This window comes from Gallus gallus, chromosome 2 (assembly GCF_016699485.2).
Source record: "Gallus gallus isolate bGalGal1 chromosome 2, bGalGal1.mat.broiler.GRCg7b, whole genome shotgun sequence".
In the NCBI taxonomy this organism is placed as follows: domain Eukaryota; kingdom Metazoa; phylum Chordata; class Aves; order Galliformes; family Phasianidae; genus Gallus; species Gallus gallus.
Window position 1 is genome coordinate 5,337,969 of NC_052533.1, and position 23,595 is coordinate 5,361,563.

At 36.9% G+C, this 23,595-nt stretch overlaps 1 protein-coding gene across 3 annotated transcripts in view; it reads left to right on the forward strand.

Moving 5' to 3' along the window:
- SCN11A (sodium voltage-gated channel alpha subunit 11) overlaps positions 1 to 23,595 on the forward strand; it is a 50,089-nt gene that overhangs the window by 23,732 nt on the left and 2,762 nt on the right. The window contains exons 12-29 of one of the 3 annotated variants that reach the window (XM_046925820.1): positions 1,269 to 1,463; positions 2,727 to 2,918; positions 4,410 to 4,512; positions 5,905 to 6,143; positions 6,257 to 6,409; positions 6,859 to 7,212; positions 7,956 to 8,411; positions 9,822 to 9,920; positions 10,943 to 11,054; positions 12,025 to 12,179; positions 13,017 to 13,201; positions 13,419 to 13,455; positions 14,660 to 14,734; positions 17,114 to 17,368; positions 18,194 to 18,247; positions 19,104 to 19,245; positions 22,170 to 22,270; positions 22,699 to 22,963. In XM_046925820.1, the coding sequence (XP_046781776.1) occupies positions 1,269 to 1,463; positions 2,727 to 2,918; positions 4,410 to 4,512; positions 5,905 to 6,143; positions 6,257 to 6,409; positions 6,859 to 7,212; positions 7,956 to 8,411; positions 9,822 to 9,920; positions 10,943 to 11,054; positions 12,025 to 12,179; positions 13,017 to 13,201; positions 13,419 to 13,455; positions 14,660 to 14,734; positions 17,114 to 17,368; positions 18,194 to 18,247; positions 19,104 to 19,245; positions 22,170 to 22,270; positions 22,699 to 22,963 (3,172 nt within the window). Of the gene's footprint in view, positions 1 to 1,268; positions 1,464 to 2,726; positions 2,919 to 4,409; positions 4,513 to 5,904; positions 6,144 to 6,256; positions 6,410 to 6,858; positions 7,213 to 7,955; positions 8,412 to 9,821; positions 9,921 to 10,942; positions 11,055 to 12,024; positions 12,180 to 13,016; positions 13,202 to 13,418; positions 13,456 to 14,596; positions 14,735 to 17,113; positions 17,369 to 18,193; positions 18,248 to 19,103; positions 19,246 to 22,165; positions 22,271 to 22,698; positions 22,964 to 23,595 lie in introns of all 3 variants that reach the window. The other 2 variants (NM_001318428.3, XM_040685952.1) reach the window with 2 other exon arrangements.

A 23,595-nucleotide genomic window follows, 5' to 3' on the forward strand; every position in this document is an offset into this window, starting at 1 on the left:
GGTAAACAGCCAGCTGAACACATGCCAGCAGTGTGCCCAGATGGCCAAGAGGCCAGTGGCATTCTGGTTTGCATCAAAAATAGTGCAACCAGCAGGAGCAGGAAGTGGTTGTGCATCTGTACTGGCACTGGTGAGGCTGCACCTCAGGCTTTGGGCCTCTCACTACAAGAAGGGTACTGAGTTACTCATGCATGTCCAGAGAAGAGCAAATTGTTGATGGGACTAGAAAACAAGATTAAAAAGAGTGACTGGGGGAAGTGGGCTTGTTTAGTGTGAAGAAAAAGGAGGCTGAGGGTAGACCTTATCCCTCTCTCCAAGTCTCTGAAAGGAGGTTGTAGCAAGATGGGGGTTGTTCTCTTTTCTAAATGTTAAGTGATAAGATGTGAGACTACAGCCTCAAGTTGCACTTGGGGAGTTTTAAACTAGATATCAGGAAGAATTTCTTCATAAAAAGGATAGTCAGGCATTGGAATAGTCTGCCCAAGGAAGTGGTTGAGTCCCCATCCCTGGAGGTATGTAGGACACGTGAATGTTGCTGTTAGGGACACAGCTCCGCAGTGGACGTGTAGGATTGGGTGGATGGTAGTACTAGATGATCTTGAAGGTCTTTTCCAACCTAAACACCTAAACCAAGTTGTGTATTCTTTCTGCCATTTCAAGGTCATGTGGTTTTTGTTTTCTAATGTCTCAGAGCTTGATTTTGACCCATCTCTTCCATTGCTATTTTAAAAAATTTAAGAATAAGCACTCTAATTACTGCCTCTTAATAACTAATGATAGCATATTTTAGAATTTTTTAAATAATCCTATCTTTCTTCCTTGGTTTTTTTTTTCAGTAATTTCTTCTGTAGTCACCTATATATCTCTTTACAGCTGAAGTTGCCTAATCATAACTTAAACGCTGATGATCATTTGCCCAATTTGCTTTCAAGAATTATTTCATTTAATTTTAATAAAAAATTTTGTTCATTCTTCTTCTGAGCTATATAGAGAATCTTTATGAATGCTTGAATAGAAATATGCTGTATTATCAGAGTTTTTAAGATCTACAATTTATTTACTTGAGGCCATATGAACTCCTGATTAGATGCATTCGTAGACCCTCTCCATCACCTAGACCAGAGGTAGGTCCTGCTATCGTCTCAAGAAAACAATGCAGTATCTTAACCTCTTGCAGTGTATAGGAAAATAAGTTGCTAATTTGTAATCCTATTGCAGATGTTTGTTTTTTAAGAATCTGTTAAGACCTTTCCTTTTTTTTCTCACAGACTATCCGTTCATCTGGGAAGAGCTACATTTTATTTTTTATAGCTGTCATCTTTTTATGCTCATTTTATCTCTTCAACCTGATACTGGCTGTAGTAACTATGGCATATGAAGAGCAGAACAGAGCTACTCTTGCTGAAACACAGGCAAAGGAAAAATTACTTCAGGATGCTAAAAAAGTTCTAGAGAAAGAAAAGGTTTGTAAATTGTTGTATATAATATAGAATAAAAGATATACTTTTTTCTTACATCCTTGGATATAACAAACTCTCTTTTCTATTACTGCATAGTCTGACAAATGAAGTACAGGTATATGAGATACATGCATCCATGTGAAAAGTTGGCATTTCTTTAATTTCTTGAGATTGATGTTGGAATGCAGATGGATTTCAGGATTGTATAAGAATACCCGCTTTCTGAGAGCCACTGTGTTCAGCTGAGCTCTTTTTGAATGATTGCACACAGAATGTCTACCAATTGGCAAGAGCAGGATAGACAGTCTTTGCCAGGCTAGTGCCATTAGTTCCATATTCATGTAAAGGGGCATCCAGAAACTGAATTAGTTTCTTTGCTGTTGGCTTTGACACACTACAGATTTATATTTTCCTCTTCTTCTTGGTATAGTATTGCCTAGATTCTTTCATTTCCTGGCCCATAGCAGACTTGGGATCACCTTGTCTTTATTTTATTCCTGAGAAATCAAGCTCTCAGCTGAAGAAAAAAAATAGATTGAAAATCATTGGTAAGGTATCATTTATCCTCTGAATTTTATGAAAGATACTTCTAATTTGCAGCTAGCAATCAGAAGAGTCAGACTTGTAAGAGGGTTTACAAATTTTCCATAGTAACTATCCAATTTCATTGTTAAGATGAAAAGCATCACTGTTGTACCAAATTTCTTTTACAGAGCTGTGGATAGGCCTGTGATATTTCTATGACTGGAATTTGCGCTTTCCAAGTTTACTTAGTAAAGAAAGATCTAATATTTTAGGATGTAGTTTGAACCCCGATTCCTCTGTTGTCATTATGCTCGAGGTCCAAAGTGAGAAAAGGGAGAGTAAAACAATATGCCTTAATATTCTGTAATTGAGATATGGAATACAGTATATGGAGTGACAGGGACAAGCTTAAATTATGGTAGCTGAGAACTAACCTGCTTTTATCTTTCAGTCTTAAGAATACAGAATGCAACTCATATCTCTTTACAATAGTTTGATATCCAAAAGATAAGAATTGTTAATGAGTGATGAACATATAGATACTGTAATAATTGATATGAGGCACAGTGGCACTGAGGGACATGGTCTAGTGGGCATGGTAGTTGATGGTTGGACTTGGTGATCTTAGTGGTCTTTTCCAGCTTTAATGATTGTATGACTGTGCTAATTATACAGTGTATGATCCTAGTCTTTTTATTTGCCTTGTACTAATAAACATACTTTTTGTTGTTTCATTTCCAGATGTTGTCTACTGGAGAGAGTAATAAAGCCTCCCATATTGGATTTGAAATGTCAGTTGCTGGCTTAGAAAATTCAGAGGAAAAAGAGACAAGGGGAGAAAAGCCTGTTTCAAGGCAAAGTTTAATTGTAGGTAATCAAAGTAATGAGGAAAGTATGTTTCAGTCACAACCTAATCATTGCCATAAGAAGCTGGTAAGTATTCAAAATACAGGATATATTCATTAGACTTGCATGTGATATGGCTGTTTGATGAGCAGAAAGTCTTTCCTTGCTTTCCTTCCGTTAGAGGTTTCTCAGTATTATAAATATTGCAGAAAGGAACATTACAGAAGGGACCCCTGTGATTCATTGATTCTGTAATCCACAACTCTAAGACAGTGCCAGTTTGTTTCATATTATGGCAACCTACTAGTCATGCAAACTCTGCTAAAACTGAGGACTCTTCAATATACACTTTACTTTTAATCATAAAAAAAGACTAAAGATGGCAAAACAAAGAGAAGAAAGTGGATCAGGTAGAAAACTTTAGAGAAGAATATCATCAATTCCATAAGAACTCAAAGGATCATCTTTCTAGAGCCTTTTCCTGTTTTAAATCCTGCTTTATCAGAGGACTCCCCATCACCAGCTGTTTAGTTTGGTTAAAAGGAGGTGAGCAATGGTAAACAGCTTAGTGTTGATGGATGTTCTTAACCTTTCTAAAGATTTATGTTCTGGAAGTTTGTGAACAAACAGGAATTTCAGAAAGAAAGACTTTGGGAACTTCATACAGGAAGGCACATGAATTTTTAGAGGTTTCTCAATATTACAAATATTGCAGAAAGGAACATTACAGAAGGGACCAAATATTACAGAAAGAAATGAAAGGACAAGTTCCCCTAGTAACTCGGGTGTGACTAAAATGATCTAATTGGGTTTTTTAGATTCTGAAAAAATGCAGACTGAAAAAAAGAACATTTTAGCACTCTATTACAAATTCATTTCACGTGTCTATTTTATGGCTGTTCTATCAGCTAAGTTTTGCTTAGCTTTGAAGTCATTAAAATCCCAAAGAACAAAAAGAAATTAGGTAATATGAAACCCCTAGGGCTAAGGATATCAGTTTAATTTTCTGAATAATAGTTTTATGGAATATGTTATAAGAATCTTCTTACAGTGAAAGTCGGAAGTGATGATATTGCATATCTTTAGTTGCATATCCTCCTCTTAAAGGAAGTTACAAGGAAGTTAGCTGGTTACTGAGACTGTACATTCTTAGTCAGTCAGCAACTCTTTGCTAGCTGATAGCTCTAATTCCATCCTCCCTAATGCTGGAATCTTCCTTCTTTCTGGTTTTCTCTACCACAAAGATTCCCACCTATTCTTTATAGCCTGTTATACAATGGGATAGTCTTTAAAGATTGTGCACGCACTGGGGGCATGTGTATGTAGTTAATGTGTCAGGAACATAATCTTTCACTGTAATTAGTATTTTGTAAGATGCAGGTGTTGGCCTGGCTGTTTCTCAGTGTGTATCAGGAACACTGAGGTTCAGCAAGCTAAGGCTTAATTACTGTGTATATTTAAAACAAATTTTAAACGTATTAACTGTATATTTATATTATGCTGTGAATAATTTTACATTTGCAAACATTTATTCATATTCTCTTGTTATACTGTCTTTTATTGTCTTTCTAACCAAAGAGGCAGATCCTATTGTCATATGAGTTGTCAGTGGACTCTATTAACGATCCTTATCGGAGACAGAGATTAATGAGTGCAGCCACTGTTATTACAGATAACATGAGTAAGTCATTAATTCTTCTGTGTTTTTTCTACTGTGATTGTGTACCTTGACCAAAGAGAGCAAAATATCACAAGAAATTGATATTGTTTTAATAGTCAGTAGGGGAAATTAAAACGTAAGTTTCAATGAAATTAATATTCATAGATCTCACATAACTGCAACTGTAATTTGAAATTGCCAAGCCTAAATCACACCTGATTGCTCTGCACAATACAGTCACTGGGATTTGTGGCTGAGAGGAGAGCAATGTTGTCACTTACTGTCTTTAGTAAGGCTTTCCACAGTATTTTTGCATCCCTGTGGGGATGTTAAGGTCTGCATGGGTGAGCAGCCAGCTGATCAAAGAACTGGCTGGATTCTTGGGCTCTGAGACTCTGGTGGGCATGATGCATTCTGCTTTGGGTTAGGTAAGTGAATAGAGTACCACAGAGTTGTAGCTTAGGATCCTTTCTGTCCTACTGTCTTCATCAGTAATCTGGAGGAGGCAATAGAGTACTTGCTCTTAAAATTCACAGATGACACCAAACTGGGGGAGACTTGTTGATACACGTGGGGTAGGGGACCTAGGCAGACTGATGAAACAGGCCAATAGAAACCTTACAAAAATTCAACTAGGACTAACTTCTACATAAATGCAAGAATATCTTGCAACAGTATAAACAGCAAGCTAGCTGATTGCCTGGGAAGCAGCTCTGTGGAACAAGCCCTTGGAGTCCTTTTGGGCAGCAAGCTGAGCATGAGTTCAGCAGGGATGGCTAACAGTATTCTGGACTGTATCAAAGGAAGCATAGCCAGGAGACTGGGAAGAATGATTACTCTTAATTAAACACTTGTTAGACCACATACTGTGCCCAGTTTTGGTTCCCTCCCTTACTGGGAATACCTTGGAGAACTAGCTTATGTTCAGCAGCGTCCCGCTAAGACATCCAGGGACAAACACTTGCTCTGGGCTGAGCTGATTTAGCATGGAGAAGAGAAGGTTTAGAGGGAAAGTTATTATCAGTTTTGTAGAATGTGGGACAGTGTTTTGAAGAAGATGGAAGTGGGCTCTTCTCTGCATCTGTGACCATGAGGGTACAACTGTCAGAAAACAATTTGTATGTTTTCCCAAATACAGCTAAGTTCTTTCTCCTTAGAGCAGGTATGTTCTCATCCCCCAGGATAATGACAATATGAACAGGTGGGTAATATCACCTGTTTCTGTAATCATGAAATTTGTTGGTTATGACCTCTAATTAGCCTGTGAGTAGGTGGTGTAGTGTGAATAAAACAATTTTTTTTCAATCATGCCATTTTTCTGAGAAAATAGGAACCTAAGTGTGAACATAAATACCAGTGTTTGTCTTTTTCTTCATACTGTGAGATTATTTGTATGTCACTTTTATCATTCAGAGGCGCAAAACTCAAAGATGAGATTCGCTTCAGTTTGGAAACGTCTTGGTCAAAAGTATCTAATTTGGAACTGTTGCCCATTCTGGAGAGCAGTCAAAGGGAAGGTGCAATTGATAGCTTTGGATCCTGTTGTTGATCTCATAATCATGATTTGCATTATAGTGAATACTATTTTCATGGCTCTGGAGCACCCTGGAATGACTTCTACTGAAAAAAGATTGATTTGTATAAGTGACAAGGTAAGTTAGGTCAACCTTAGAGCAAATATGGACTTATAGCTCCAGACTGACTGGGTCAGTCTCATAAAGAGAAATACATCTTCAGTGACTTTATGGTGAATTTCTTTTTCCAGGTCTTCACCATGGTTTTTGCAGCAGAAATGGTCTTGAAAATCATCGCTCTAGATCCGTACTACTACTTTCAGCAAAAATGGAATATTTTTGATAGTATAGTTGTGATGATTGGCTTAATAAGCTTTCATGCAAATCTGTCATTTTTCAGGCTGGTAATTATGTCTTTATTCTTTTTTGGAAGTACTTACATTGTATAGATTTATGAAAGCATTTCAGTGGAAATACCTTCCAATTATTTTACTGTTCTCTTTGTAAGCGAATAGTAAGCCATGTTAAATTGGAACAAATATTAAATGCATGGTAAAGAATATGTGTAATATGTTTATTATACCATGTATATGGGATACTACAAATACTCTGGCATAGTGCTCCCCCTTAGAGATTTGACTTAGCATGAAGTTCACCACTTCTCTGTTAAGTCCATAGAATGGCACTGATCAACTACATTTTAGATTTTTAGTCAAGAAAATGCATTACCTCAGATTAAAGGTAGCAAAGGTGCCTTCACTCCATATCTTTTCCTAGGATCTGTTTTTGTGTTTGTGTTGTGCTGTCTGTGTAATGTTCTGCCACTCATTGTTCCCTTCTGTTTTACTTGCAGCTCAGGATCTTCAAATTGGCAAAGATGTGGCCAGCCTTAAATACTCTTATGAAAATAATTCTAAACTCAGTTGGTGCGCTGGGTAACCTCACTCTGGTTTTGATTATCACTGTATTTATTTTTGCTGTAGTTGGAAAGCAGGTTTTGGGCAAATATTACGCTACTGAGTTCAATAAAATAAGTACAACCGCGAACTTACGCTGGCATATGAAGGATTTTTATCATTCATTCCTGGTCATATTCCGAATATTATGTGGAGAATGGATTGAAACCATGTGGGAATGTATGGAAGTGGCTGGACAAGAGCGGTGTCTTCCCATTTTCTTGCTAGTCCTGGTGATAGGAAACTTAGTGGTGAGTTTCAAGCTGTTTTCCATCCCTGCTGAACCAAGTTACATCGGCATCTTTATCATTTGAAGAGTATTCATACATTTTGGTTTTCTGGATGTTAGCTGGTTTCTATGGTTTTTACTTTCTCTTTTTCATTTCCTTCCATGTCTTTCTCACACAAGAAGTAGCCAGTTTAAAATACACAAAATGATTCATTCTTGTGAGAGCACAGACATGCAGCACTTTCCATAATTCAGCAATAATTTGCTTTCTTCATCTTTTGTGCTGCTAAGATCAAACAACAGAACTGTTTTTAATGCTTACCAACTTATCCTTACATCAAAAGTAAGTATCAAAAGTAGTATCAAAAGGCTACAGTACCCAGATTGTCAAGACTGCATGATTTAGACTCATGTATGAGTTAGATTTTTCTTCCTGTTTGCCTATCTTGCATACAGCTTCCCTAGAACTAAAACTTTTTGGAAAATTCAGGATCTTTGTATGCCTTTCTATAAGCATAGAAAGTAAGTATATGCTTTGGTAAAATGCTCCATTACAGTGAGCATTCATTGTCATTCTGTTACTGACTGGAAGAAGAAATTTTGTTCATACGCCCGATTTGATAGCAGTGGTTGATGAAAGAGAGGTTTATTTATTTATTTAACCTAAGGAGGGTTTTCTGGTCTTTTTATTTATCTATCTATCTATTTATTTATTTATTTATGCTAGAAGTAGTAGTGTCGTCAACTTACCTTATCTCCTTTAAGGTTCTCAACCTATTCATTGCGCTGCTGCTGAGTTCTTTCAGTACTGACTCCTCATTGGGACAAGAGGAAGCTGTAAAACAGAGTAAATGTGAGATTGCCATTGCACGGATTCATAAAGGCCTTCAGTCTGTGAAAGAGAGAATTTTGGATAAGTGTGGCAAAAAGAGGGAACAAAGCAACAACACAACAACCAAAAAGAAGACTTCAGTAAAAACTTCTTTCAAAGACTTAGAGAGAAATAACTATGCTATGACAGATGTTGGAAAGGATATGGACAACAGTTGCTTTGACGTTGGGTGTTACAATAATGAGGAGAGTTCCTCAGTAGAAAGAAAATATGAAGGCTCTTTAAACTACCATGGTGGCCACATCCCCCTTGCAGTAGCAGAGGCTTATACCGATGAAGGTGATGATGATGAGCAGAGTGCATGCACAGAAGGAGAATACAGAAAATGGGTAAGAAATATTGATGATAGAAAATATACTGTAACTTGCATCTGCAAATACAGTCTTGAAGGCGTTGTTGTAAATGTTATTTCTTCTGTCATTTCCAGAGTTTTACTTTTTGTTCTTCTAGTAGCTTCAAAATGCAAGAACTATTAAGCAATCTCAGTTATTCAGTAGGAGAGGCTGGATATCCACTTTTTCATTATTCTCCTCATTGATAGCCATAATTCTGCCTGCAGCTATTTTATTTCAGTTTATTATTGTCAATTGCTAAATGAAGTTTTGTAAGGACAGACATGCTTCCTTTTTGTCTCCTTTGCTTTATCATTGGCATCTGGATATCTTGTTGTAGTGCTAATATATTGCTTCTCACTTGTATGGAAGCCAAAGCAAATGCAAATAAGAGCTTCACTGTAAAAACAAACAAACAAAAAAAACCCCAACACTTATGAGTTTGGGTTTTTTTGATCCCTTCTTCTCTTCTGTGATATTTTAGATTCTCTTTTACTTATCTCGGTTTTGTTGCAAAGGGCAGGAATAAGCTTAAGCTACAGGCAATTAAATGCTGATACCTAAATGCATGTAACTTCTCTGCAATCTTTTGCCAGAAGGTGAACCAAAAGAAACTTTGCAAAACCTTCTCAGGCATTTTGCGTGAAGGATGTACGAATAGAAACTGGCTAAGGCTGCAAAAGAAGGAACTTCTTTGAAAGTTATTTGCATAAACCACAGTAGAAAGCATCTTAGGGTAGCTTATGATATTTGGGCTCAAAATGCAGTAACTTAGCATTATGCCATGGCAAAAACATGAAAAGCAGATGTTGATTTTGGTTAGATTGTGATATGATCAGTGTCTAGATGGACTTCTAGAATTAATTTCTCATATTTTTGGTCACAAGAGGAGACATTGTCTTATCTTTGGGCAAATTTTCAAAGAAGAAGAAATTGTCGATCACCTTAGAGTCGTCTTTGACAATTTGAAATATGTTTTAGATTGAATTATGGATTATTTTGTGTGCTACGTACTGTCTTCATTTTATATCAACAAATGGACTGAGAGCTGTTAGGGATCACTGAGCTCTTCTCTCTCCAGCCAAAAAGAGGAGTTTACTGGGATGCAGCTGCAGAGATTGCAGCTGAGCCATTACAGTGGGTGCAGGAAACCATCACTGGGATAAGTGTACATCTCAAGAAATGATATACTTTCACGGTAAAACCACAGGACCAAAGTGTTTGAATTGAGGGGAAAAAAAAAACAGTTTTTACATGCCTTCAGTAGGTATTACGTATTTCTCTATAAAAAGACAGACATGCTAAATTTTGTGGATGCTTTATATTCTGTTAAATATTTATTCCTTCAAGAACAACTCTCAGGAGGAAAAAGGTGGAAAATGAATTGTTTTGCATTACTTCATTTAGGAAGACAGATTGAGACGTAGAGAACAATGCCAAAATTTGAGTCGCTTGAGTCAAATTTCTTGGACTTCAGAAACGTACCAAAAGAAAGAGCAAGAAGAGGTATTTGTAACAGTTACCATCTTCTGGGGTGTGCTAGGGATTAATATTTTCACAGTGGTTCTCTTATTCAGTAATAACAGGACAAGCATTTTCCAAAGTCTAAATTGTGCTGAAGGTGGTGCTTTGTGACAGTAATTTATAACATAGGTCATAGAATCATTAAGGTTAGAAAGACCACTAAGGTCATCTAGACCAACTGTCAACCCATCACCACCATGCCCACTAAAACATGGGGCTTTGTGTCTCATGAATAGCCATTGCTAACTGTGTAACTTAATATATTACTTTTTACAAAATAAGTGAACAGAAAGTAAGCAAGGACCACTCTTTAAACTCACTTGATACATACTCATCAGCTTCATAGGTAACTGTTTGCCATCATCCTTCAATGCAAAAATTTATTCTCTAAAAATGGTCCGCTCAAGTAGCTTCTGATCTAGAAGCTTTAGCTTATTGTAACACAGTGTAGTTACACATTAATAAAACAAACCAAAGAAAAAAAAGGTGAATATTTGTAGCTTACCTCTGCGCCCCCCCCCCCAAAAAAAAAAATATTGGAAATTCAGTGATTCTGGATCACTACCTCTAAAAATCCAAATACTTTAAGATTTGATGGTTTTAGATAAAATTCCTTGGAGTTTTATTTGGTGTAAGTTATTTAATCATATAAATGTAAATACCTAGTATCAAAAGTAGTAAAATTCCCGTGGGTTTAAATCATTACGTTTTTGTCTATGTCGATGATACTTGATGAACTAAAGTTAGTGTAGACCGTCATGGTTGTCAAAAGAGACAGTCCTCCCTTTTCCTGGCTTCTCATTTCCTATCCCTGTCCCCATGCCTTGCCTTTCCGTGTCAGACAGGGTACTTACACTTTTGGGCTGATTTATACTTGTTTTCCATAGCAACTTTGGTTTTATTTATTCCTTTATTTGAAGAAATTTTATTTATTTTAAATGTGCTTTAAATGTCTTTATTAAAGAAAAACAAATAAATTCTCTTCTTTGCCTTCTCCTATGCAGGGATTTGATGTTGGTAGTTATTCTGAAGCCAGCACTGTGGACCCAGTCACTCTTATAGAGCTGTATTCCCAACCTAAAAAAATACATTTACCTAAGGACTGTTGCACAGAAAGTAAGTATATCTTATGTATCGCAGGGATACCATCTGAACTAGTACTCAAAGGTATCTGTTTAGAATGTTTCCAAAGTGGCAGGATCGTTCCCTGAGTCGTTTGTACAAATAAAAAGTCAAATAAATATAGCCAGAGCCAGCACACAACTGGAGCAAGACTGAGATGCCTCAACACAGGCATTTAGCTCTATATGGAATGCCTGAGAGTACCCATGACAACTGCATAGAGCTGGCAGAAGTGACAGAGGCACTATAGGGTACCCCAAGGGTACTAAAATGGATCTAAATACCTGTGTTTAGGCTGCAAAATGCTGTCTTTGGAGTGTGAGTCACACCAGGTGACACCAAGTGTGATTGTGACACCAGGCTATAGTTGTCTATGTGTCAGGCATTTAAAGCTCTTCTGAACGGGCAGGTGGAGGTCAGCCAGGATATACATCTTGGCTTCTGGCAACTGAAGTCATTTTTCAACTGAATCTGTCTGAAATCTCAGTGCAGTGGGCGAATATCCAGTCAGTGCATAATGGAATTTAAAAGACTGTACGGTTTATCCCAGTGTGGACATCTGTATTTAGTTGCCTCAGCGGCTCCTTAGACTTCTTAGACTGTCCTGTTTCAGTCATGTTGCCTTTCAAGATGAAAGAAGGATGTGCAAAATAGCAAGCAGAACCTTATTGCAATATTTGTGCAGAGCGATCAAGTGAAACAATGAGTAAAAGTCCATTCATATGAAATGCTTGCATGTTTGTATACACTAAACTTTCTCTGCTTTTTCCATGTATGAAATACCTTATAAAAAGGAATTCTGTATGCCTGCAGATTTTGTCTTTTCTTCAGCTGTAGATCATTTCAGCCACAGTAAGGCCACATGAGTGAAACAGCACGTTCTTTGTGCAATCTTCATACACTTTTTACATTCTATGGCTCCACACTTTCCATTAAACCAACATGCTGTTCTTTTTCTTTTCAGGTTGTGTCAAATATTTTCCTTGCTGCAATGTGGATATCACTAAGTTTCCAGGCAGCACTTGGTGGAAATTTAGAAAAACCTGCTACAAAATTGTCAAACATAGCTGGTTTGAAAATTTTATCATTTTTGTAATAGTATTGAGCAGTGCAGCACTGGTAAATTTCATTCACTTTATCAAACTTTGAATGGAGGGTTGTCAGCTGCTGGTGGTGGTGGGAACGGGTGGATAGATCACTAGAAATATTGGTCACAGGAGACATAAAGTGGAGATGGAGATAATATGGTAGAGAAGTAAAGGATGAAAGGAAGTATGAAGGCACTGCCAGAGGATTGGTGAGGAAATAATGCAGCTGCTAAAGGAATTGGAAATTGATTGGCAATATCAATAACTTACAATAAATTGGTAGAACAGCAAATCTGTTAAAGGCAAGTGAACAAGACAATGGAGCGATCACACAATAAAGCATTTTCCAAAACCCTTACTGACAGCAAGTAATGTCAGGGGGTTTGTGAGAAATTTGAAACTCAAAGATGAGGTCTTTGTTGTGTTTTTTTTATACCTGTGTTACAGCTCTGCAGACTCTCTGAGACAGCTCTGAGGGTGGCAGCTTTGGAAGGTTTAGGCCTGAAAGAGGTTGGTTAATGTGTTTAACTTAAACTTAGTTATGAAGGATTTTAGACTTCAAAAATTATCTACTTATTTGGGAAGCTAAGATTTTTGGTAGCTATATCAGGCACTCATCAGATGCTTATTGAATAAGTCTAGAACGGAAACAATCCAAAGCTTTTCAACCAACCTGAAAATGATGCTGTTTACTATTTAGGTTTTTATTTCTAACTATAAAAATAAGTTGCCAATAACATAAACATGAAATGGATAGAATAAGCCAAACTGTATTCTTGTGCAATTCTAAAATAATTTACTGTAAAACTACTAAAGTAATTTACTGTAAAACTACTAAACAGCTTTAAACTGAATTCTGAAATTCCAGGCATTTGAAGATATTCACCTTAAGGACAGAAAAACAGTTAAAAAGCTCCTAGAGTATGCTGATATGGTATTTACTTACATCTTTATTATGGAGATGCTTCTGAAATGGGTAGCTTATGGTTTGCACAGTTATTTCACAAATGCATGGTGTTGGCTCGACTTCATCATTGTGTGTGTAAGTATTATGTTGAACTTACATTTAGAATTTTGATTTTTTTCTATATCAAGAACTACATGAAAATTTGGATTAGGATTAAACTTGACTGTAAAAGACAGTTTCAAGAAGCTGAAAAGAATTGCAATCAAAAGCAACTGTAGGACAAATTTAAATGGAAATTGTAGCTGATAATAAGTTGCTTAAAAATGTTTTATCAAGTATTGCTGTTGTTGAGGGCTATCTCAGTTATATTTACATAAATCTTCTCTGTTGTAGAGAGATAGTAGGAAAGCATGTTTTGTGAAGAAATCCTGGCAGTTATAGAATCATAGAATCACAGGGTTGGAAAGGACCTACAGGATCATCTAGTCCAACCATCCTCCTATCACCATTAGTACCCACTAAGCTACTAAACCATATCTTGTAGCACCTCATCCAGACGTCTCTTGAACACCACCAGGGTTGGTGACTTCCCCACCTCCCTGGGCAGGCCATTCCAGTGCCTGGCCACTTGTTGAGTTAAGAAGTTTTTTCTTTTTATCTAATCTAAATCTCCCCTGGAGCAACTTGTGGCCATTTCCTCTGGTTCTGTTTGTTGTCCCATCCTCATCACAGCCTCCCTTCAGGAAGTTGTAGAGTGCAGTGAGGTTTCCCCGGAGCCTCCTCTTCTCCGGACTGAATCCCAGCTCAACTGTGAATACTCAGAAATTTCAACAGAAAATCTAACTACGACTGTATAAAGGGAATGTAAAGCATGACTCTTAGCAATTATAGGTCTGCAATTTTCACAGTGAAGGTGACCAAAACAGTGGAAGAGCATGAAAATATCGAGTGAGTAGGCAAGAAGATAAATTCAGATAGGAAGAAAGAGACAAATTATGAACAGTGATGGGAAAAAAATAAACCCTAACTATTGAAAGAATTTGTCTAATGTTTTCGGCTCAGTTTCTGTCTTATGAAGATTTAAAATCAAGACTGTATGTCTTTTGAAAGATTCATTTATTTTTTTCTATAGAGGTATGGACATGACATTTAAATTACTAGATATGCTTCTGAGAATAATTATAAAGAAATAGAGAATCATTTATTTGAATAATACTTTCAAACATTATATTCTGTGGAGTTACCATAGTTCCATTTTTGTTGTTACACTGTCCTTCTGAGGTATTATAAGAGCTGATTTTGAAAAAAAAAATATATATATATGTTAATTGAAATGAAAGAATGTCATTATTTGAAAAATGTCTGAAAAAATAAAATTACATTAGCTATTACGTATAGCTATGAGTAAGTGTTATTAGCTTGTAGCTTTGATTTACTGATCAAAGCTACAATCACCCTTGATCTGTGATTGTCTACAAACAGAAACAGAGTAAACTTTTAAATGCCAGTTAATAATCTCAGTTTCAATTCAATAAACACAGCTTTCTTGTGTTTCCTGGGGACTAAGAGGCAATTCACAACAAAATTCACAATGTTCCTCTGAGGGTGCCCTGAAGTCTCTCAGGACGCTCCGAGCACTGAGGCCTCTACGAGCATTGTCAAGATTTGAAGGGATAAAGGTACGGATATTGGGAGGGATACGTATGTTTTGGAATAGGTGCATTTGAAGTTTTTGTAAGATTACATCCCTATCTGGGGACTTGAAATAGCATAAAGATGGTGTAGATGGTTGTCATTTCCAAAATAATTTCATAGAAATATATAAATTCAAGTGAAAGAAGGAAATTTAATTATAGTGTGTGGATACAATGAATTATGGTGTTTATCAAAGAGACTACTTAAATATTTTCTCATGTTTCCAAAATTTCACTGCAATTTGTAGAAGAAACTTTTTTTTAATGAACTTATACATTTCTGAAGCCTGTTGCTTATTTTACTTTAGACATGGAAAACATTCATCCAATTACCCCAAACAAACTGTTACACAATGAGGATACTGTACTGTGAAAGTTGTCTTTTCTATTGATCTCCATGGCCTAAGAAGTGTAGTGACTGCAGCTCTTTTGTATTTTTTTCCTCCCTGCCTCAGACAGTAAGTTAGGAACAGGAAAAATGTTAAATAATTCATTGCTTCAGCTGAAACTATTCACTTTTTGTAGCTCCTTTCCATATTTCCCCTTCTTTAAACTGCTGTGATTGTATCAACTTATCTTGACAGGTATCTCTGGGTAGGGTCCCTGTTCTGGGTGAACATGACAGAGAGCAATCCTTTGCATAATTAAATTGGGTGGGATTTTCTTAACAGAGGAGGAGATTCTTCTTATTTAACCTTAGAAACTTCTCTGAGTGGACTATCTGGAGCATTTAAAGCCAATGGGAAGAAATAAAATGTGATGTGATGTAATATAAGTTATCTGACCTATGTTAAATTACAGAATGTGATGAGATGCTAAAGTAAGGCCCCAGGATGGATATCGAGCAAATTCTCCTTACAAATATGAAGGACAAGAAATCAGATGGAAACAACCATTGTGAATTTATGAAAGTTGTCTTGGTTGTCTTCTATGGCAAGATGTCTGAGGGAGGGAAAAGTTAACCATGGTCTCATATGGAGTTTAAATATAGTTCTTTATAGATGAACTATAAAGAAAATTGGCTGAACTGCTAAGTTCAATGTGCAGAATTACATTCAATCGCTAGACTGTCATTGATGGCTCAGTCCTGGGGTCTGTACTATTTAAAGCTTCGTTGGCAATCTGAATAATGTGGCTGCAGAGGTGAAGGGTATAGCTTGTTCTGTCTGGGGAAGAGAAGATTAAAAGGAGGATCCATTGAGATATAATTAGGTAACAGATCTAATTGTTGCCTTTAATTACCTAAGTTACAGGAAATTGAACTAAAGTTTTCTCATAGGACTGCATTGGGGAGATGAGAAAGAATGAGTTGGCAGTGTCTGATATTCCTATTAAATAAAATAATTGTCATGCAGATGTAATTGGGAGCCTAGAAAGGTTGTGGAATCCCCATCCTTGGAAAAAAATCAGAACGTGATTGGTTAAGACCCTGAACAACGTAATCTCGGTTGGAACAGCTAATGTGTGTTCCTAGTGTATTACATACTTCTAGTGAATATTATCCAAGGCCAAGATAAAGTTCTTGGAATTGTCTCATAATTCTAGCAGTGATCTATTTCCAGAGAACTCTTCATTATGCTCCACCACAAAATGACAAAAAAAGGGTGAAAAGAAATTGAAGATAGTCCCAGAATTCCTACTGGCAACAACCACGGTCCTTCTTGTCAGCATTAATGTGGGGGATTCCTGAATGTGAGTTCTTGTTGCTGCTTGAGACAGATCCACCAATGTTACCAGCAGAGACACTAAAAACTGGAATCTCTTTTTCAGTGGTATCATTTCTGTAAGAGATCTAATGCATACCACAGTCTTGCATTCACCTTGTCCTCAAGCAAACCTAAATGAAGGAAGGGTGCTAACCAAAAAAATTCAGTCACCTTGGAAACCTAACTATTTTGCTTCTTGTACTGTTTGCAGCCAGTTCCTGATGGTTATCATGTGAGGCTCATTTTGTTCTGGAGGTCAAGCTCTTGTTCTCTTACAAAACTTATCCAAGATAAATGAGGATTATTTATGGCATGGTAGTATATGAGGACAACCTGTTCTCCTATACCTGCTTTTAGGTTCCAGAGCCACTATAGACTCTTTTTTTTTTTTTTTTTTTTAATGTATGTCTTTTACTCAAGGATAATTCTAGTTGCCATCTGTTCTGCTTCCTCAGAATGACAAGATAGATAGCACAGGATGTTAAGACAAGCTTGTCGGCTGAGGGTTGGCTTTAAATATGTCTTCTGCTAGTTTTTCTGTGAGTGAGAAGCTGCAATAGATGCCGAAGAAAAAAATGAATGTTTTGGGGGGAGAGGGAAAGTGTTCTATTGAATGTGAAAAGTTATTCTTTCTTTTCATTCATTTTATTTATTTAAGGTTGTTGTGAATGCACTTTTGGGAGCTATCCCCTCGATCTTGAACGTTTTACTCGTCTGTGTTGTCTTCTGGCTCCTGTTTAACATTGTAGGAGTAAAACTACTTGGACAAAAATTTTGGAAATGCGTGCTTAAGACAGGAGATAACAGAGAAGTTCAGAACATAAATGACTGTAGGAATTATGGTGGAAAATGGACAAACAGTTATGTAAATTTTGATCATGTTGGGATGGGATACTTGGCTCTTCTCCAGGTGGTAAGTTCTGTAAAAATATGCTCATCTTCAATTTCTTCAAGAAAAGAGCAGCCCAACCACAGGACACCACCGCACTTCTGTCTTTTTTGCTGGAAGTGGCAATATTTTCTAGCTTAAATAAATATTTTTCATGCCTATAAGCTGCTCAGTTTCTGATAAAGTACACTTTTGCATATGCAGCTTTGTTTCATGATTTTTTGTATTTTACTGCAGTATTGATAAATATACTAAGCCTGAAATGTTTGTGGATTTAAATTACTCATTTTATCTAGAGTAAAATTTGTCCTACAGAGGGGAACAGAGAAATAGCTCAATGCACTTTGTTTCTTTTTCTGATATTATATCAGTCATGAAGCGTTTGGATGCTGACTTACTGGTCTTAGTACCACAAGATAGGTGCTGGAAACACCTGAAGTGTTTTTGAAGTGCTTCCTATCCCCATGTTCTATCTAGCTGTTCTTTGCCCTGCATCCTCGAAGCCTTCTAGAATCCTTCAGAAGTGCTAAAACTGCTGTTTGTCTTAGAATTTATTTTCTGCCTTTTAGGACATGCTTGCTAACTGAACATAAGCATAGAATTTACAAAAAAACTGATTAAAAATTAATGATAAGAGAGATTTGGCAGGGCTCACACCCCCTTTTTTCAGTACATAATGTTAATTTGTTTCTGTTTACCAATCAAGTAGAGCATTAGAACATTTTTTGTAGCACGCTTCTCACTTTTCCTGAACTGTAAACAAATTTATGTTAGCTCTACCTCATCTTTTATTTTTGTTTTTATTTTTATTTTTATTTTAACGAGAATAAACTCAGTGATTATTTTCAGGCAACTTTTAAAGGCTGGATGGACATTATGTATGCAGCAGTGGATGCGCGTCAGGTAGGTCACTTTCCCCTCCCCCAACCCCCCCCCCCCCCCGCCTTTTTTTTTTTTAGACATGCAGTGCATTCTTTCAGCTTTATTTGCATTATCAAATAAGAAATACATTCAGATCAGTGCTTTACAAAATGCAGTGAAACAGAAGTCCTCGGAATACCGATTACCTGGAGCTTAAATGAGAGAAAATGGGTTGAAGTAGAGTGATGCAACACAAGATGTTGCAAGTTCTATACAAATCTTTTTTAGGAACAGAGTTGAGAATATCTTAGAGGGATTATGAAGCAAATTTTCCTTCATGTTTAGCAGATATTTCTGAAGGGTTGTTCCCTATGTTAGGTATTCTTACTAATTCATCCCCATTTCTGTGTGCTGTTTCTCACTCTCATTAGTACAGTATGTTTGAACTTTTACATATTTAATTTCATTTGCTGTTTCCATTTTCACTCAAGCACCAGTCATGAAGTATCTGCTAATTAAAAGTAAGATCCTTGCTTGAACAGTTGATCATAGTGAGCTAGCAAGTTAAATTACTGCTTGTCTGAGATAGTGTTCAAGAGGGTGGCAAGTCCACCAAAATGTTTTAGCCTGAGTTTCTTATTCGGGCATTTGCAGTATCCCTTCTGATTGGCAGTTATTATCGATTACTTAAGTAATTTGTGAAAGCTAGGTTTGGCATCTTCATTTACAAAGAGCAACAAGCCAGAACAAGACCGTTGTTCCACATGTAAATGTTTAAATATGAAAAAATAATTTATTCCTCCTTACAATAAAAAAATAGTTATTATAAATTGGAAATGACAAAGCTGTTATTATCAAGTTTTTACTAATATTTTTTCCTTTTTTTTTTTTTAAACAGATAGATGAACAGCCACAATTTGAGGCATGCTCAGCTATGTATTTTTACTTTGTGATTTTCATTATTTTTGGATCTTTCTTCATGCTGAATCTTTTCATTGGAGTGGTTATCAGCAACTTTAACCAACAAAGGAAAAAGATAAGTACTGTATGAAATGATTCATGGTCTCTTGTAATCCCAATTTGATTGAGTCTGTGCCAGTTTGGCGTGTAGATGTATACAATTTTCAGGTAACTATTTATAGATATCTCAGGCTTGGAGAATAAAAAGCTCGGTAGCCTCTTATGATGGATTTACAGCATCAGTGGATAAAGGAAGAGCAACTGATGTTATCTACTTGGACTTGTGCAAAGCCTTTGACACTGTCCCGCATGACATTCTGGTCACCAAATTGTGGAAAAATGGATCTGATGGATGGACCACTCACTGGATAACGAATTGGGTGGATGGTCACACTGGGAGAGTTGTGGTCAACAGCTCAGTGTCCAAGTGTAGAGTGGTGACAAGTGGTGTCCTCAGAGATCAGTGTTGGGACCAGTGTTATTTTACATTTTTGTAGGCGACATGGACAGTGGGATTGAGTGCATCCTCAGCAAATTTGCAGATGACACCAAGATGAGTGGTACAGTTGACACACTAGAGGGAAGAGGTGCTATCCAGAGGGACCTGGACAGCCTTGAGAGGTGGGCCCATTCCAACCTCATGAGTTCAGCAAGGCCAAGTGCGAGGTCCTGCACTAGGGTAGGGGCAATCTCAAGCACAGATACAGGTTGGGAGGAGTCTGGCTTGAGAGAAGCCCTGAGGAGAAAGATTTGGGTGTTTTGGTTGATGAAAGATTCAATGTGAGCCAGCAGTGCGCATGTGCAGCCCAGAAGGCCAACCATATCCTGGGTTGCATCAGTTGTCGAGAAGTGTGACCAGCAGGTCAAGTCTGCTCTCATGAGACCCAATCTGGAGTATTGTGCCCAGTTCTGGAGCCCCCAACACAAGAAGGTCATGGAGCTGTTGGAACAGGTCCAGTGGACAGCCATGAAGATGAGGGCTGGAGCACCTCCCCTGTGGGACTGAGAGAGCTGGGGCTTTTCACTGGAGAAGAAGAGGCTCCAAGAAGATCTTGTAGAGGCCTTCAAGTACCTGGAGGGGGCCTACAGGAAAGCTGGGGAGGGTGTTGTTATAAGGGCATTCAGTGACAGGATGAGGGAAAATGGTTTTAAAATGGAAGAAGGTAGGTTTAGACTAGACACAGGGAAGAAATTCATTACTGTGGTGGTGGTGAGACACTGAACAGGTTGCCTAGTGAGGTTATATCCCTTCCTTGGAAATATTCAAGGCGGGGCTGTGAGCAACCTGGTCTAGAGGGAGGTGTCCCTGCCTATAGCAGGGGCGTTGAAACTAGATGATCTTAAAGGCCCCTTCCAACCCAAATCATTCTATGACAATGCTTTAAAGATTTTCTGTGAAGAACAGAACAACCCTTTTTGCTGGGTGGAAACACCTAACAAACATGGTAAGGATGATTAAACTGCCGATGGGAGAAGTAGCAACTGTTTTTCTGGTGAAGGAACTTGAAAAGGCCTTGTTAATAAGAACTTTTTCAAAAACTAGCTTCATTTAAAAAAAAAAGTCTAATCTTTTGTGAATTACTCTACAAGTTAATTTATTAAGTTTAAAAAAGAATTCTGTAGTCAAATCCAAACCATCAACTCAGAAAAAAAGACAGATAACCATTTAAAGGCTTCTTAAAGCCCACAAGGACTGTGTCCTCTCCTCATTGTTGCTAGATTATCTAAAATTTTTATTAAGTCAGAAGCTGAAGGAAAAATCTTAAAAGGAAAAATACAGCAAGAGAAAAGCAACAGTTAGCCTTCCCTGGTAAGCTTCAGCATCTGGAACAGTATTTATTGTCAAGCTTATTTATTGATTGAGTTCTCTCCATGATTCATTTAGGAACTTAATATATCCATAATATTAAGGGTAATTGAGTCCATGAATCCACTTGGGAGTCTTATAATAAAACAAGTAAGCATGTTTGTTGGCAGACTGACAGGAGGTTTGCAATTTCAAGGTACACATTTGGAAGACAGTCTCCACAGGAGCAATTTCATTATTTCCATAGGCTGAATTTTTCATTGTTTCCACAGGCTGACTTTTACTCCAAGTACCAAAGCACTACTGCCTTAGGTAGAAGATAAAAAGGCACACAAGAAATTGTTTCTTTCTGCATCTGGTCAGAGAAAAGATATGTATGAGGAGCAAATGTCCAATTTCACGGTCATAATTTCCTTTTACAACAAAGTACCAGTTGGCATGATCCCAACTGACATCAATAATGTTGGTTAAGCAACTGATGAGCCCAAACACTTTCTAGAATTTGATGGGGATGTAACACTTTTTTCCAAGTACGTGATATAACTGTGTATTTTTTTCATTTCTTTTCTCCTTTTGGGGGATTTTCATTGTGATAGATTGTAATGAATTTAAATTGAATTTTCAGAGGTCTTGCTAGAGTGATTAGAAGCTTAGATGCCCTAGGAGACATTGTTAAATGTTTTGTTTTACAAAATGTCAATCATTCAGTGATTCTGTGATGGCTTCTCCTAGATAATTGCTAAGTAATACAGATGGCATAGGTGGTACATAGAAAAGTACCAAAAATGTGTGGTAAAGAGAATCCCCCAGAATTCAGTCCCAAAGTGCTTTATCTTCCATTTACTTGGTAACAGCCACACACTTCTGCTCTGGCCTTTCCCATAAATGTAAATGAAGAACATTTTATTGATGAGTCTTCTATTGTGTTTAAAATAAGAAATAGATTTATCAAAACTTCAGAAAGGCTCTCCCAGTTGAGGAATCTAACTCAGGAATACTGTCTGGAATAGATTTTCACAATTAAGCTCTGATCGTATTTTTCAGTCCCCCTTTTTAAAGAAAAGAAGAAATACTGAAGGAATACTGTTTTTGTGTGTTATTTTTGTTGTTGTTTGTTTTTAACATAAACTTGCTGGTGTTTATTTAGTTGAGTGCTTAAGCTTCAACTGAATAACAGTATTCTTTCCCTCTACTTAGGTGGAAAAGATCTCTTTTTGACTGAGGAACAGAAAAAGTACTATAATGCCCTAAAAAAACTCGGATCCAAGAAACCTCAAAAACCCATCCCAAGACCATTGGTGAGACCATTTAAGAGGGAGCATGGTAGAAAATGTAAAGATGATGACCAGTTTAAATCAAGCAGCAGGGGATCTGGAAGTAAATTTACAAGTTGGAGCCCATCATTGGTCTACAGCTCTGCTTATACTAGAATGCCTGCTTCAATAAGTATTTCTATGCACAGAGCAGTCACAATGTACTCTGAATGTTTTCCTTTTGTGTAATTTTTTTCTAAGGAAATGTAGTTGTACGATACCTGAAAATACTTGGCCACATACTGAGTGTTACCTGAAAAATGTCTGAAGAAATTGCCTACAATGCTTCTAGCACCTTACTGTTAATTTTTTATTCTCTTAAATTCCCTTTTGAACCAAAAATTACTGTTTAATATTTGAATGTTGCCTGAGTCTTAGAAGTAACATTAATCCATTCTTCTCTGTCTCCACAGAATGCATTTCAAGGATTTTTCTTTGACATAGTGTCACACAAAGCATTTGACATTAGTGTGGTGACTCTCATCTGTCTAAATATGGTTGTGATGATGGCAGAAAGTGACAATGGAGAAGTCAGGGATGTTCTTAAAAAAATCAACTACTTCTTTGTGACAGTATTTACTGGGGAATGCATCATAAAAATAATAGCCTTGAGACATTACTTCTTCACCACTGGCTGGAACATATTTGATTTAGTTGTTGTGGTCCTTTCACTAGTTAGTAAGTATCAATTGCTGCTAGATCAGATGGTGTGTCTTAACATTCAGCCAAATTTCAAAATGAAGTGACAACTTACATATATCTGATAACTTCCAGATCCATTTTACAAACCATATCCAAATTGATTCCTTCTAAAATGTTATGTACTGTTTTCTGTTGTATTTTTTGCAGAGTATTAAGAGAAAAATGGATTTCCTTCTTTCTTTCCTTCTTTCTTTCCTTCTTTCTTTCCTTCTTTCTTTCCTTCTTTCTTTCCTTCTTTCTTTCCTTCTTTCTTTCCTTCTTTCTTTCCTTCTTTCTTTCCTTCTTTCTTTCCTTCTTTCTTTCCTTCTTTCTTTTGAAAGTATGAGTTTTATTGAGTAATTATCAGAATAGCATTTTAATGAAGCAGCATCTTTTCTAAGCTGTTGTACTTAAGTTATGGTAGTCTTAATGTTTTTCTACTTTTGATTTGTAAGTAATCCAAGTAGCCATCATTTTCACAGTAAAAGTAATTTTGGGTTAAAAATTCATTTGTATGAAAAATGAGAGACTTTTATTTCCAGGACATTCTTTGAGAATCCAGATCATGAGAGTTGGTGAGAAAAGCTTAGAAAAATTGAATAGTTTAACACCATTCTGTGTCTGCATGA